At 36.9% G+C, this 15,946-nt stretch overlaps 1 protein-coding gene across 1 annotated transcript; it reads right to left on the bottom strand.

The window, feature by feature from the left end:
- Nucleotides 1–2,034: 2,034 nt before the first annotated feature.
- Nucleotides 2,035–12,498, bottom strand: LOC101300809. Its single transcript, XM_004296227.1, has 21 exons — nt 12,241–12,498; nt 11,264–11,419; nt 11,086–11,169; nt 10,708–10,827; nt 10,049–10,162; nt 9,717–9,809; nt 9,102–9,191; nt 8,909–8,979; nt 8,482–8,556; nt 8,244–8,331; nt 8,033–8,091; nt 7,725–7,788; nt 7,413–7,478; nt 6,444–6,602; nt 6,247–6,351; nt 5,742–5,977; nt 5,327–5,396; nt 5,181–5,237; nt 4,701–4,757; nt 4,531–4,610; nt 2,035–4,243 (listed from the first exon to the last, which is right to left on the bottom strand). The coding sequence occupies exons 1-21, from the start codon at nt 12,496–12,498 to the stop codon at nt 2,035–2,037; spliced, it is 4,311 nt and encodes a 1,436-aa protein (XP_004296275.1).
- Nucleotides 12,499–15,946: the final 3,448 nt, after the last annotated feature.

Raw genomic sequence — 15,946 nt, 5'->3', positions numbered from 1 at the left:
GTTAATAGCAATACACTTTCTTAATTCTAAAAAAAAAAATAAGAGATTCATTTTATATCCAACACGAAAATTCATGTCAAAATAAACTTCAAAGAATCTGATGATATGACATGTGCCAAGTCATTTGGTAATCAAATTTGGTACAAAATTTTGGTGTCTCTAGCACTGCTCCAAATGGATTACTCTTGGTTGAAGATTTGAGAAATCTACTTGTGCGACGACGCTCGGGTCTGCCTCACCCAGGCCCAGACCTGAGGTGAGCCTAAGGAGGCAATAGCCTCAGCCCCATATTTTTGGGGGCACCAAAATGGTTTGATCAACCACAGACACGAGGGATAGTACAGTTGCATACTTGCATTTAGCATGATGGATTGCATCTAAATACATGCATATCTTCTTTATTTTCCCAGTGCAATCTTAATTCATTTTGCATGCTAATTTGTCCCCAAGTGGGAATGTGAACCTATCAAGTTCAACTATACTTAGCTATATATATAGGAATTAAATTCAGTTTACCCCCATGAGATTTGGGAGTAACTTCATGTTAATCCATATACTTTCAATTTCATCAGTTTACCCCTCAAACTTTTGAATTTTTCTCAAGCGTGACCAAATGTCCTATATTCTGTCCAAATCGGACCTTAACTGTTGATAATTTTAACCTTAACTGTGAGGCCAGTATCTAGAATTTGGGCAAATCGGACCTTAACTGCTGATAATTAAATGTCAATTCAAACGGAATATGAAAATTTGGGCACGGCAGACAGAAATTGAAGAGTTCAAGGGGTAAACTGATGAAAATAAAAGTGTAGGGACTAACATGAAGTCACCCCCAAACCATAAGAGGGTAAACTGAATTTAATTCTATATATAGTTAAACTCGCTGCAAATATATATATGCTAGGAAGGGTTGCATTCTAAGCATTTTCTTTTGTAAGGAGTGATAAAAGGGTTATTTTCCAGTTTTTAGACATCTTCTATTTACTCTAATTAAGAGATCACTAGTTCAAGAGTGAAGAACCACCTCTCGCTTAATCCTCAACACCAAACTTACAATCTGAATGAGGTAGCTAGTGTCATTTTTATTTACTGTGTATTTATCAATTTTCAGGAAAATAACTACGGAATCTTGAAATTATCAAGCTTACATATGTGTGTTTAGTTTGCTTATGATTGACAAATCAAACAAGCTATGTGACACAATGTTGTGTAGTTTGCATTGATTTTTTTTTCCTCGTATAACCATTAAAGAGCACCATTTTTAAAACTCACCTCAGGACTTTAAATCTCAGGTCCGGCCTTGGCCTCACCGTTACTAGGGCGTTGTTGGGCGCTATGGGAGGACCACGTCAGCATGTCTAGTGGTCCTCTCCGTCCAATAGGAAGTCTCACACGACATGACTCAAAATCATCTATGCACTCCTCCTTTACTTGTTTCTAGATAAGAAAAAAAAGGAAGGAGACTATATAGTTACAGCGCGTCATCTTTATTTTTGCGCGTTTGGATAGATAATCTTTTTATAAATCAATATTACATGTGGCAACTGGGAATTGGGCCAGGTAGGAGAGTTCGGATTGTTCATATGAGTTCGGACACAAGTTTTTTCCTTCTCTTTATCTTGTTTAATTTCAATTATCGGATAATTGTTAACCGTCTAATTCTTCTTTTGCTTTGTTGATGTGTGCTCATGAAGTTTGGAATAGTGGCCAACCTATAACGCCTATGTTTTAATTCTCTGATAAGATCAAAAAGGACTACACCAAGTTTAATGTATCATGAAGTATCAACCAAAGATAAAAGATTAATAACATTGTAACTTCAATGTATTAAGCCACAGATTCATAAAGCAGTACAAAATTATGAATTGAGAGGCCAACAACTTGATGAGTACAATGCTGTTGAAATTTAAAACCATACAATTACAATGTTGGAAAGTAGGAGAGACAATTGACTGCTAATTACAAAGTTGGTTGGTGAAATAGCTTCCGCTCTTGTGGAAATACAGTAATTTGGGGTGACAGTTGACAAAGGATTCAACTGAAGGTTGAATTTTCCTCCCCAAGTAATGACTTGGCTTCTAGAACATATTCCCTGACACTTTGTAGCTCTTCTTCAATCTTTTCTGATAAGAAACACGAATCAGATCTTGTGTCCAAGAACTGGGATGTCTTCTCAGCCGCTAAAGCCCTTGATAAACGAAGCTCATCCATCTTCTCTAACTCAATCTGCAACTCTTCCTCCAAAATCTCCATCTCTCCCTCCTTCAAATCTGATTCAAACCAATGCTGCTGGTATTCAACTATCAGACCTTTGATTTCACTCTTTCCATTATCTCTTACTTCTAACAGCATCTCCTTCTCCCTAATTACACCATGGAGGTGAAGTTCTGTCTCTTCCACGGACCTCAAACCTTTCTGTATCTCCACCTGAACAGCCATCATCTTACTTTCTACCTTTTCAGATTTCATGTTCAACTCCTCAATTTCCTTTCTTAAGGCACCAAGTTTTTCTCGAGATAGCTTCATCTCAGTTTGCAGCTTGGTTTTTTCCTCCTCGGACTTCAATAACTCAGTAGCTTTACCTCCCAACTGCCAGTTTTTCTGTGAGGTATCTGCCTGTTCGACATTATCAATCGCAAAGAGAACCTGATCAGTCTGCTGTTTTTTATTTTCTTCCTCCAGTTTTGACTTCAAGCATGAGAGGACGTTCTTCAATTCAACTTCAGATTCTTGCATTTTTCTCAGTGCAGCAGATATTTCATCCTTCTCCATTTGTAGACAGCTGAATACCGCTTTCTTTTGGTCCAGATAAGATAATGAAGCAGTTACCTTTGCTCTTGCCCGAGCTTCTCGTTGCTCAAAGTAAAGTACTGATGAAGAAAAGTTGGACATGGAGTATTTGAGAGCCGACAACTTTTTGTCGATTAGAGTCCTTTTGTCTCTTGTTTTTAAAGCAAGAAGCTTATAGGATTCCAATTGCTGCTGCTTGACCTGAATTTCAACTTCCAAAACATGAAGCTCTCTCTCGAGTGTGCCAACATCTAGTATTACTTTCTCAACAGAAGAAAAGGCAGCAACAGTTTTGGCAGAATCCACAAGTTGTTCATCTGCTCTTTCCAGTTTCTTTCTGACCAAATTTAGATCCTCTGATAGCTTAAGACATGGTGTCTCCAGCTCCATGTCAGACGGAGTTCCAGTAACAACCTCCACTTCAGTATTATTGACAGTAGTGAAATTTGGTGTCTCCATTTCCATGTCAGACAGAGTACCAGCAGCAACATCATTTCCTAAATCCACTACAGCATCATGCATAATGAATCTTTCAGTATAGGTTGCTGCTTCAGTATTCTCAACAGTAGGAGAACATGGAGTCTCCATCTCCATGTCATACTTATTTCCCACACTGACGTCATTTCCTGAATTAAATTTAGTATCATGCACAACGAATCTTGATCCACCGCTTCCATCTTCAATACACATTTTCATTTCATCAGATGCATGATGTCCATCTTCTGCAAATCCAGGCAAACCAGATTCTTGAATTGATAGTGTTCCTTGACATGTAGGTTTCTCAAACTGAGTACTTTCTCCTCCATCAGATCCAGGAATACCATCTTCGATTTTGAAACTCCTCCCCTCAACAGTAGTAGGACGTGTACTTGGGTGTTTCCCTCCATCAACTTCAACAAGCTTCTCTGCAGATACAAGTTCTTTATCCTCGACTCTTTTCTGTCCACACGAAAACGCTCTTTTGAGTTCATCCCTCTCCTTCATGGCTCTTTCGTACAAACCCAAAAGTTTTTCATTTTCTTCATGCATTTCCACAAGCTGATGCTCCAATTTTTTAATCTCTGTTGCTTTAGCAAGTTCAACAGAACCACCATTACCGTGAGTTTCAGTGCCAACATGAGTACATTCAGACTTGTTAAAATTTATGTAGCTAGGCTCCGAAGTGGCCCCTTCATACAATTCAATGAGCTTGTTATTATCTTCGATCAAAACCTTAAGCTTCTTTCGCAGTTCATCATTCTCTTTAGAAAGGGTTATCGCTGTCTCATGAGCCTCAGCCTCTCTCTGGCTTGCAGCAGCAATTGCGTCAACCATTGCTTTTAGCTCCATTTGATCACTGAAATTGATGACAGGCACATCGGATGACAAGGAAGGAAGCTCGAATTGATTTGTCTTTTCTTTCAGGGCTCTGGATGTCTCTTCTTCAAGTCTTATCATCAAATCATTGACATTCCTACAGAGGTAAGTAATATTAGGTCACTGGTATAGATCAAAAACCCCGAGTCATTACATCAAAGAAAAAATCCAAACAGAAAAAAAGTAAAGCAAAAATGTTTGTAAAGTACGAGACCTCTTTTTTTTTTTTTTTTGTAACATGAAGTATGAGACCTCTAATAGATATAAAACCCTCACTAGGAAGGCTATTGAGGAGTTCTTAATGTATGCTAATACATATGATTGCCTTTCCAAATTCAGAGTGCCGAGATTTTTATGAGGATATAGTAAAAACCATATGATTACCTTTCCAAATTCTCTTTCTCTTCAAGGCAGACTTCAAGCTGTCTATGAAGGGTATCAATTTCTGATTTATTTTGAATGGCCTGCATTAACAAGTAACGCTTACATAAGAAACCCTCTTCTACCAAGGAAAACTGAAGTTCAACTGATAAGGAAGGGATTTACATATTTACCTGCATACGGAGAAATTCATTCTCATTGATTGAAGATTGCCAATGTAATGCTTTCTCCTGTGTAAATTATGTCATAGACAAAATAACAAAATAAAATAAAATATACAAATCAGTAGATCAGTCAAGAAATAAAAAAATATATATAAACTCAAGAAGAAAAAACAGGGACACTACTATATGTTTTGGTTGAAAGTTTTATTCTTACAATGACTACAACAAACTTAATGAAACACATGAACATGGTGAAGCAAAAAGAGGGAAATGCAATAAGGTGAGAGGCCAGGATGATTGGAATATGTGGGTAAACAAATAGTGAACCTGGAAATCACCTGTTTGGAGTTCAGAAAATCATCATCATCATCATCATGCTGAGCTTCCATCCCCACATCTGGATTTGTATTCTATTGTATAAACAACTGAGTTAACAAAAATGTCTCTTATATAATTCTCCTTCAGAGTTTAAAACAATGCATGAAATACCTGAATCATGGAGGGATCTGATTCATGCATAAGTTTCCAATCGAGAGCTTCTAGCAACTGCATGTTATAACGGAAAGCATACTGAGATCCACAGAAAAGTGAAAGAAAATCTGTTTTAAATTGAGGCTTTCACGTAAGTGCTTTACCTTGTTCTGTAGCACCATTATTTGTTCATTCATTATCTCCCGCTCACCTTCCTCATAAAATAACTTTAACCTGTGGTTTGAAATTTAAAAGAAAAAAAGAATCTCAGAATTTCTTTATCACAGGGGAAAGTTTCAATTAAGAAATGAAACTTTTTTAACAGAGATGAAACTTCAAGGAAACAATGAGTATTTCCGAAAACCGTTTTAGGCTTTCACAGATAGAATCAAGGAACATGTATTTATTTCTTGAAGAACTTTGTTCAAAATAAAAACCATTAAAAATCATGATTAGGCCCTCAAACCTTATGGCATTCAATACTAGCATCTTCTGTTGAGAAGGAAAATAATTATGAATAATAATAGATAACAAAAGGGGAACAAAAAGGACTCACGTGGATTAAGAATAACTACATACCTTCTGATTTCTTCCTTTAGCCGCAAATTTTCCATAGCAAATCTAGTCACTTCTTGGCTTCGATCAACCTGAGAACGCAATACTTCTATTTCCTTCAAATGTTCCTCCTTTTCCTTTAGCAAGTGCGTCTCAGCAGATATCTTTCCACTGGCAACCACTTCCAACCTTTTTATGCCAGCCTCTCGAAATCGAAGCCTCATCTTCAGACCCTGTATTTCATCTTCTCTTTGTTTGGCCTAATTCACCAAAACACAAGGAATTACTGATGAGTAATTTTCAAATTTTCATTTATTAAATAGAACTAAAATTGATATCAAATGTCTAGAGATTACACACTGAAAAAAAAATGGTGGATCTAAAGGTCATATCGAAACTAAGTAATGGACATGGAATTAGGGATCTTGATGAACAGAGAGATCATCCAATAAAATCTGCAGTATATGCATAATTTCAAAAGTAGGACATATCTAAGCCATATGGTAAATGACAATCTTTTGATACATACTAGCTGCATAGCTGCCTGGCATTCAGAAACCGACGCCTGCAGTGCAGTGTCTTTGTCCTTTTCCCTTCTGAAAGCACCAACAAGAGCAACTTCATAGTCCTTTTTCTGGAAGGCAAATGTATTAGACTTGGTTAGTAACCAACTTTCACAGAGATATATACTTCAAGCTCCCATGGTAAAGAAGGAATGGATCATACCTGAGATATTCTTTTACCAGCAGCAGCAAGTGGACTAAAGGATCCATGTCCATCCCACTTAAAAGATCCTGGAGATCCTGGAAAGCTTACAGCTAAAGTTTCATTGTCCTGATTTTCAATTCCTCCACCCACAAGGCCTCGTAAGCGGGATACCTCTTTCTGGAAATGAATATGAGGATATGCATAAGACAGAATGTCAAATCACAAGAAAACTAACACTATGCACACTGGTCCGACTCAGAAAGTGGTGGAAGAAGTTCATTAGAAAAGAAATAAGCAAGTAATAATTACAGTAGTCTAATCTGAATATAAAATCCATCACTACTTCACTAAACAGTGATGCTGCACGTACTCTTGAGTTCTCGGAGACTAATTTGTTTCCTTATCCAGATCAGCAACAATGAAAACCAAATAAATATCCTTCTCAGTATAAAACTGAGTACCATAGAAGTTATACTATGTTGATCAGTAGTTGACAATTTCTAATAGGGTATTTGACAAGTCAAATATACTAGAGTTACCATACAATACATAAGAGCATCTCCCAACAGGGCCCCGATAATGAACTTGAAATTCAAAATTTTGGAGATGTTAATATATTCTACACCAATCATGTTCCTATATGTAATTAGAGAGCCAGTGGCTCCCAGAAACTCATAGAATCTGTGTAAACAGTACAGCTTTTTCTGTACTTATTTTCTTGGGCAAATATCATGTTTTAGAAAGAATAAAAGAAGTGTATGGCTCCCTAAACTATGAGCATGGTTGGAGCAATGGAAGTTCCTTTTTTGTTTGAAGTTTAAAAGAAAGATAACGAGTATCATCGGAGATGCTCTATCGAGTGAATCAGTGCATAATCTTCCAGAAAAATATCTAAGCATAACTACTTAAAGTCAGAATTCCGTAGTACAAAATATAACATATTTGAAGATCTCCTCACACACGCACAGATAAGATTAAGCATGCAACCTTGAGCTGATGAATTTGCACTCTCATGGCAATAACATCTCCAGATGCATCCTCGTTGACAACTGCCTGAAGATCACACAATTATTAATATCAGTCATACTGCAGTCCCATAACAGCTCAGTCAAGAGAAGACTTATATGATATACACTACAAGGAATGGAAAGATAATATTAAAATGGAGCCAGTGTGAACATGTTTTGTCCATAGAATATACAACCAAAAGTTGATGCCAACCTTCTTTTAAGAGAAAACAACAAAATATATGCAACAGAAATTTGCATGCAGAAAAACAAACAAAGAGAAATAGCATACATTGTTCTTAATGAATTTAGCACGTTGTGCAAACTTCAAAGTGCTCAATGTCTCCAATGAACAACTGCAAAAACCCACAAAAAAATGTTAAATAATCATACAGGACAATATATGAAACTAAAATCCATTTTACTCTAATTCCAGAGAGAAGAATATTCAGTCTTACGGAAAAAATAAAATAAAACAAGAAAGACTAGAACCCAATGGCCTTTAGGAACTGCAGTCCAAAATATAAGTTTATGATGCGGAAACACATGGTAAAATGGATCATACAGGTATGAAGTGTAAGGAAAAGGAGATTTACTAACCAGCTAGAAGGACTAATATTTGCTATAATAATTGTCTTGGAATTCCCACCGAGAGAATCCTGAAAAGAAAACAAAATGGAATTTTGGGATTACACAAGAAATTCAGTTTGTAAATCACAAAAGCACAACTAGCAAGCATAATATGTTATGCATTCTCTATAAAGAAAAGACTAACTGACTAGATGGTAGACGAAATAGTAGAACAAACTACCTGAAGCAAAAATGTTAGCTTTGAGTCCCGGTACGGAACATGGAGTGACTTCCCATTGGACATATTTACTAGATTCATAATCACAAGTCTGCAAACATATAAATCATTTCAACGAGTTTATGTATCACTCATAGATCAAGGAAGATAGAAAATATATAATATAAAATAAAATAGTTCGGGAAATTTTCCTAACCAAAAGAAAAAAGAAACCAAAAGAGAAATAGTACAGGAAATATACCCCAATGTTGAAAGAGACTTGTTGATATTAGTAGCTTCCTTCAACCGTTCACCTTCAGCACCCGAACTCTTCTGCCTGCCATAAAGAGATAGATAATTAAACAACAATGAAAAGTTTCCTAGCTCAGGGTGCTCACAGAATATCATAAAAATTGAGAGGCATACTTCCGCGAGAATAAATCTTCATGTATCTCAAAAAGTGCAACGAAATAAATGGAAACTAACAAATTACATGACAAGTTTTGGGAGGCCGCACAAATTCTACCATCATTTCAGTTCCTTTCTCTTGCATTTTACCATATATTACAAAACACGCAGAAAGAATAGACCACCCTACTTATATTCCTTCGTTTCTCAACCTACCCCTTTCCTCATAGATACTTGAATAGAATAAAAAAATTCACATGCACTTCTTTCCAACACTTTACCTTTCAGATCCTGCTAAGTCAACAAGATTAAGCCGAGCAAACCGATGGTGAGTTACTCCTTGGCATTCTCTCTGAAACAAACCATCAGGTAAAATTTCAATGTGAACTACACATGGAAAAAGTAAGAAGAAAAACAACACAGGATCTGTTACAAACTTTAACGAAATTAGAACAAAGAACAGAGCAAACTTACTTTACTTTCGATGATGCACGTAAATACACTGTGAGACCGGCTACTGGCACGATTCATATTAGTAGCAGCTACCTTTCTGTTAGCTGCACCCTGAAATAAAATAAAGTTTGGTGGAAAAATGTGAAATCCTTAATTACTATAGGAAATTCTAAAATGTTTTCTACTGCAGCTAGAGAACTACTCAAAGTAAGCAGGAGCTAATTTTCTCAAATTCCAGAAAAAACTTGTAAGATTTGTGGTGACTAAACTATTGACTGCTTGGAAAAACTATTAGACAGCCTCCTTACTTGTGCCTTATACAAAGAATTGTATACAATTTAGTTCTTACCTTTAACTTCTAATTAATCCAATTAAAGTTAACATAGTTCATACAAAGCTATGATAAAAACTAAAGGAGGTTTCTAACAAATTCAGAATTAACAGTGACTCAGTGAGCATTCAAAACTTTGCATATATTCTATTTCTTATGTTTGACCTTACTTCAGTAGTAATTACAACCCAGAATTACGCAACAGCATACATAGAAGGCTTGGATTAAGGCATAACTAATGAGGATTTGCTAAGAAAGAAATTTAAAGTTCAGACGCTAAAGAGCATAAGGGAGGTCTTATGTACTTGAATAAGTTGTTGTATAACATCTCGAGCACTTGTAACTTCAACCTCCTTGAGATTTTCCACGTAAACCCCTTTCTTTATATCTTCTCTTATCTGCAATATATTCAAGATATTCACGACAAGGGATAAATATGCAACAAAAAGAAACTGTATGAGAGGATATGTTTAAAAACTGTAATGTAATTTTAGCATTAATGTAGAAACAGAAAGAAAATTAAATATAAAGATCTTCATCTGAAAATAGAAAAAGATTCAATTCCTAGTATGTGTACTTAGACAATCAGAAAAATTTCTACATAACACATCACAACTCAAGAGTAAGCGACCCATACCTGCAAGTTGTTAGACGACGGGTCCAAAAGATCTAGAATTTGTTCGTTGTATATTTCTAGAAATGAGCATTTACATATGAACTTTAGCTTTTCATCTTTGCCAGCCTCTTTTTCCTGTAACACCATATTTAACCCATAAAACTTGCATTAGTAACTTTAGAAATACTAAGTAATGATAATAATATAAGTAATTCACATTCAACTTGAACAGAATTTAAATAGCCAAACTAACAATTGGAACTGTGTCTCATTCAAGGCTGACTGTTCTTTTATCTCATTAGTAGCTTATTTTTCAGGCTTGTTACCACTGATATTGGAGCTAATATCAATATCAGTGGTAACAAGGGAACTAATAAGCTAAATGTCCCATCCCACATACACATATCTTAAATGGTTTTCCATTGAAATTTAAACAATTCAGTTGAAGGAAGATTTGAAAAAACATTAGGTATTACCCCTGAAAAATTGCCTCTAAAATACATAGAAATGTTGTGCATCACTACCTACAGCAAATACTGAGCTAATTGTACCATTGGTTATTATAAACTTTCAATCATAACGACCGTCTTCTTTAACTTTTGTGATTTTCTAGTTTAGTGATCATACAACAATTTCTTCCAAGTACAGTAAATTTTGTCATGCCCTAAGAAGTCACACACCTTTTGAATTCTTGAGAATAAGTACTCAAAGACCCTAGGTGTCATCCCACAGTTGACACTGTGTCTTCGTGTGCCTCCCTCAATATCCCCAAGCATTGTGTGGGTCTTCCCACTTCCAGTCTGCAGAAAACAATTGAGTCATGGTAAAGTAACCACCAAAAAAATAAAGTAACTGGAACATTTGCTTGCCCAATCACTTGCAAGTTTGCAACTAGCACAAAAATGGCAATTCATTTTATCTACCACCAAATATATTCAACTTGTTCACATCATTGTTCCTACATACCTACCATTTTCCATATCCGTCCACAGACTTAACTCACTTAAAAAAAAAAATTGCACATAGACTAAAACAGCAAAATGTTATGTGATACTCACTTGGCCATAAGCAAACATGCAACTGTTGTAGCCTATCATGCAGTTGTCCACCATCGGCAATCCTGCCACTTTGAATAGTTGCTCCTGTATATACACATGACAATGCTCAAGTGAGGCTCTAGCTCCCAGTACAACGAAATCGACAAAATAAACCACACAGCCTAATAAGAAATTTTACCTGGGTAACATTCTCATCCGCAACAATGTCAAAAGTAAACCGGGACTCTGGATGTCCGGTCCAAGTAACCGTCTGACAGCTCTCTTGACGAACACATTTACCGTAGCCTTGAACAGATATTTCATTGCTATTAAGTGGCCGAACTCGAATAATAACCTGACCAAAATTCAACACAATTACACAACAGCTTATACCTAAAATTAAAAACATAACAGTAACACTTCTGCCAATTGAATACCGCAACCAAAACAAAAACGTTAGAAGCTCCTCTATTTTAGCAGAAGTATTTATCTTTCGAATTAGCTAAGTATCTCACTGTCCTGCGGACATGTGCCATCTATCAGAGCTGTAAGGACTTGTACCCATGAGCATATATAAGCTGTAACCGAGGCATGAATGAAAAAACTTGAATCCCTTTTGAATTTTCCTCTCTCCCTACTTTCTGCATTTTTCCCTTTGCCGAACATTCTGGTGTCAGAGCCATGACCCTGCGTGGCTTGCAAAACCCAAACCTATCCCAACCCATGTCTACCTCTTCCATCCCACCGCTGCCAACTCCATCGAGTCCTTGGCACAAGCTCAGCTAGCCTTTCAGAACCACATGATTGCACACTTTACAGCTCTACAAAGCACAGTAATACAGTCCAACAGATTTCTGCACCTCAACGCTTTAGGGTCACTTAAACCAGTTCAACGAGTCAATCTTATGGTATGAACCCACACCCCTCTCATCTATCGATAGCTTTACCACCTTTTTCATCACCAACATTTTCTAACATCTCCACTACACAACCACATCTCCCCCGACTGTTCCACAATATATACCCCAATCAGATTGCCCACCCAAAATCGACTTACCCAGACTCAAAATCAAAAAACAATCCGACTCGAAAACTTGGAAAACAGAAACAACCTAGAATTCCTAACACGAATATCAATCCGCATCTGAAAAACTACCACAAGCAATCTCCAAGTACCTGGACGTTGTGATCTTTCCAGAACGACGGGTCTTCACGGATCTCGAACCTCTGACCGGACGACGTCGTAGCTGTGCTGACTGATTTTCCGTCGTCGTCGTCATCCCAGTCGCCGATGCTCCGAACGGCCGAAAAACTCGCTTTGGCGGCGGATTTGTGAAGATCGGCCGCCGGAGTGCTCCGGACCGGGTCCGACGATTGGTCGTGGAACCCGAACCGGCTTTTGAGGGCGCTCGCTGTGTCTGATATGAAAGGCATTTCTGAATGTGGAGACTGGGAAAATGTCAAGTGAAAGGGGGTTTTTGAATTTGGGTTTCAGTGAGGGGGGAAGGGGAATATGGAATCCCACGGTGGATGGTGATTTCAATCGACGGTTGGGATCATGTCTCTTTAAAGCCTGAAGGGACCGTTTGAATTTTTGGTTCAAATTTTGCGGACCCCGCTTTTTGTATATTTAATAAGGTGGTGAATTCGTCTACGCGAGGTCATGGTCCGTAGGAAACACACGCTCCGTCAGGCAGTTTTGGTTTACGTACTCTAGAAACTAAAACTAATTTTTTTAGAAAGCCTCTAATTAATAACAAAGAACATAGTTATTTAACTCGGATCAAACTAGAACTGGTGAGAAGAAATCTATAGCCCGATAAACTATAAAGACCCGACTCACCCAAGGCCCTACATCCTATGATAAAAATGCAACAAAACTAATAATCTTAAGTCATGGATCACTCTAAGTCATTGTTACTGAACAATAGTTTCCACCCGTTTTTTTTTGTTCTAGGTCACCATATAAAATTACTATTTACTAAATTTGTATATTACATTTTCTTATTGTTAAAAGGTTTTGTTTCAAATAAATAGTAAATATTAATTTGAATACAAAATATAAGTGAATTTAGGTTATGTAAATATTAAAACATAATTTAAATAAGCGTGATTAGAATATAATATAAAATGTAAATGAGCGTTTATGTTCACATAAACAAGTGTTTAATTAGTGTGTAATTAATTATAGAAAGTACCAAAAAGGCTTTTATAAAGTTTTTGCCAGGTAAAATCTTTATATTTTATTTTCTGATTCTCTCATATATTTCTTACTATTTATCCATTTATGGTAATTAGTTTTAAATTTTTTCTCACCAATGTAAATTCATTCTTTTTTCTTTTACCATTAAAAAAAATATTTTGGTCATTAATTTCCAGCCATCACATCCAAGGTATAATCAAAATTTTAGAAATTTTATGCTTAATTCCATGTGCGTGCCGTGAAATTGCTCTTCGTCGCGCGATAATGTCATGAAAAATAAGACATATGGTTAGTCATATTCACTATATATAATATATGAGTTAAATATTGTATAGTCGGTTTGTATAAACAGTAAATTAATGAAAAAATTATTATAGTAATGACCTGTTTTACCCGAGGGGTAAAAACTTTTTACCTGGAGGGGAAAATTTACCGTTTTACCCCTCGTACATAAGGGTCAGTCGGTCGGATCTTGACCCGTCGGAGCCCGTGAACTGGGCTCGCTTGGTGTGCGGAGATGTGCACGCACGGAGGCGAGCCGAAGCTTCTGTTTGCAAGGGAGTCGCGCAAGGCTGGGTCTGTGCCGAGGTCAGGTTCGTCGAGGATCTGCCGGTGGCTTTAGGATCCAAGGAGATCCGGGTCGGATTAGATCGTGTTGAGCATGGCGGACGTGCGTGTAGCGGCGCTTGGTTGCAGGTGAGGCGCGTCGGGGCTACTGCGCATGCCTGTAAGTAGCGGCGCCGCAAGGTTGGTGTGCGACGACTTGGGATGCCCAGGTCGGGGAAGCTGCCTAGAGCAGATTTCTGGGTGCCCAGATCAAAATCGATTGGGTTTTTTTTTTTTTTCTAGATGCTAGGGTTTTTTTTCTTTATCTCTCGGTTATCAGCTCAGGGTTATAACGTGAAAGAGTAAAACTGATTTGAGAGAAGATAGTACAAAAAAATCGTGAAATAGTGATATGAGTCATTTATATAAAGAATTACAGAGTATGAAGAATGAATATATAATTATATTCTAACTTGTAAACCTATCAAATTCTAGTAGCATAAAGTCAAGACACACATAACGAAATATTCTAGAACAACATGTTCTGTATTTGGATTTACATCCATTCTCATGAATAAACCAAGGGCTACTACCATCTTTAACTCAAAAAAAAAACTAAAGAAAAAATGAAAATTTAACTCTTCTCCACAATTCATACGCATCAAAATTCAAAAGAATGAAGAAAATAAAACTCTTCTCCAAAATTAATCATTGAGTTTAATAATTCATACGACCAATCAAATTGTCTAGGATCACATACTATTGAATAAATTTTTTCCCTTTTACCCTGTCTCTATTTGAGTCTCTTATTTTTCCATTATTTCTTCTAGAGAAATTTTATTCACACACCCTAAAATACTAGATACACATCCCATTTTTTATACATTCAACAGTATAATTTTGGATTAAAATCAGTGTGTTACCCTGAACTTTAGGTCACTCATCAGATGTGTCCTTGTCTTTTTTTTTCAATCACTTGTACCCTTATACTCTGAAAATCCATCAAACTCGGACAAAATTCAAAATTACATCCAAAAGTGACGTCATGATCTAACGTGGAAGAGACAATAATAACCCACTTATCAGTTTCTAAACCCCCAAAGAGGGTAGAGATGTCATTTTGCTCATTTTACTGCTCTTTTTTTTGGGTACTTTGCCATCCTTCTTCTTTCTTTCTTTTCTTTTTCTTTTTCTCTCTTTGTCTTACCGATCGAGCAGTCCAGCACCTCTTTTTCTCTCCCCACCCCTCCTTCAAATCCCAACTCCTCCATCAAACCCTGAAATCACTACTCCTCCCCCTCATCGAATCAAAATACCACCCAGAAACTTAGATTCCCACACTCACCACCAATCAATAGAAAAAATTGTAAAATCAAAACAAAAGCATGATCTAGAGAACTCATAGGAGAGAAGTAGAGAGGGGTAGAGTTTAGAGGCGGCGAGGGGTTTTTGTTGTCATGGCCGGCGGCAGCGTCGAGAAGGGTCTGGAAGTTGAAGAGACTAGAATCGAAGATAGGTTGGGTTTGGGAGATAGTGGGGATTTCGATGTGGTGGAGGTGTCCTTGTCCATAGCTAATTTGGATTAGAGGTCTTTATGATTTTGTTCAAATCAAAAGGGTTCTTTTGGTCGAGGTGTAATAGGACTAGGTGGTGGCCATGAACATATTTGGTAGAAGAAGATGTTGGAGGCTTGGAGATTTGGTAGAACAGATTTGGGGAGGTAAAGATTGAAGGGTTAGGGTTTGAAAAGAACTTTGGGGAAGATAAGAGTTACATAGAGAGATCGAGAGAGAGGAAGGAGAGGAGAAGAAACATAAAAGAAAAAAAAAGTTTAAAATGTAAAGTAAAAAAAAAATAGGCAAAGTAAAAAATACAGTTTCAATAAAAAAAAAGAAGTAAAAGAATCAGTAAAATGGGTCAAAATGACATCTCTACCCTCCGTGAGGGGGTTAGAAACTGATAAGTGGGTCATCCTTGTCTCTTCCACATCAGATCATGACTTCACTTTTTGAGTGTAAATTTGAATTTTGTCCGAGTTTGGTGGATTTTCATAGTATAGGGGTACACGTGATTGAAAAAAAAAGAACAGGGACACACCTGATGAGTGACCTAAAGTTTAAGATAGCACACTAA

This window comes from Fragaria vesca, linkage group LG3 (genome assembly GCF_000184155.1).
Source record: "Fragaria vesca subsp. vesca linkage group LG3, FraVesHawaii_1.0, whole genome shotgun sequence".
Classification (NCBI taxonomy): Eukaryota; Viridiplantae; Streptophyta; class Magnoliopsida; order Rosales; family Rosaceae; genus Fragaria; species Fragaria vesca.
Note: the sequence above shows the minus strand (reverse complement) of the source record. Positions and strands in the feature narration are given on the sequence as shown.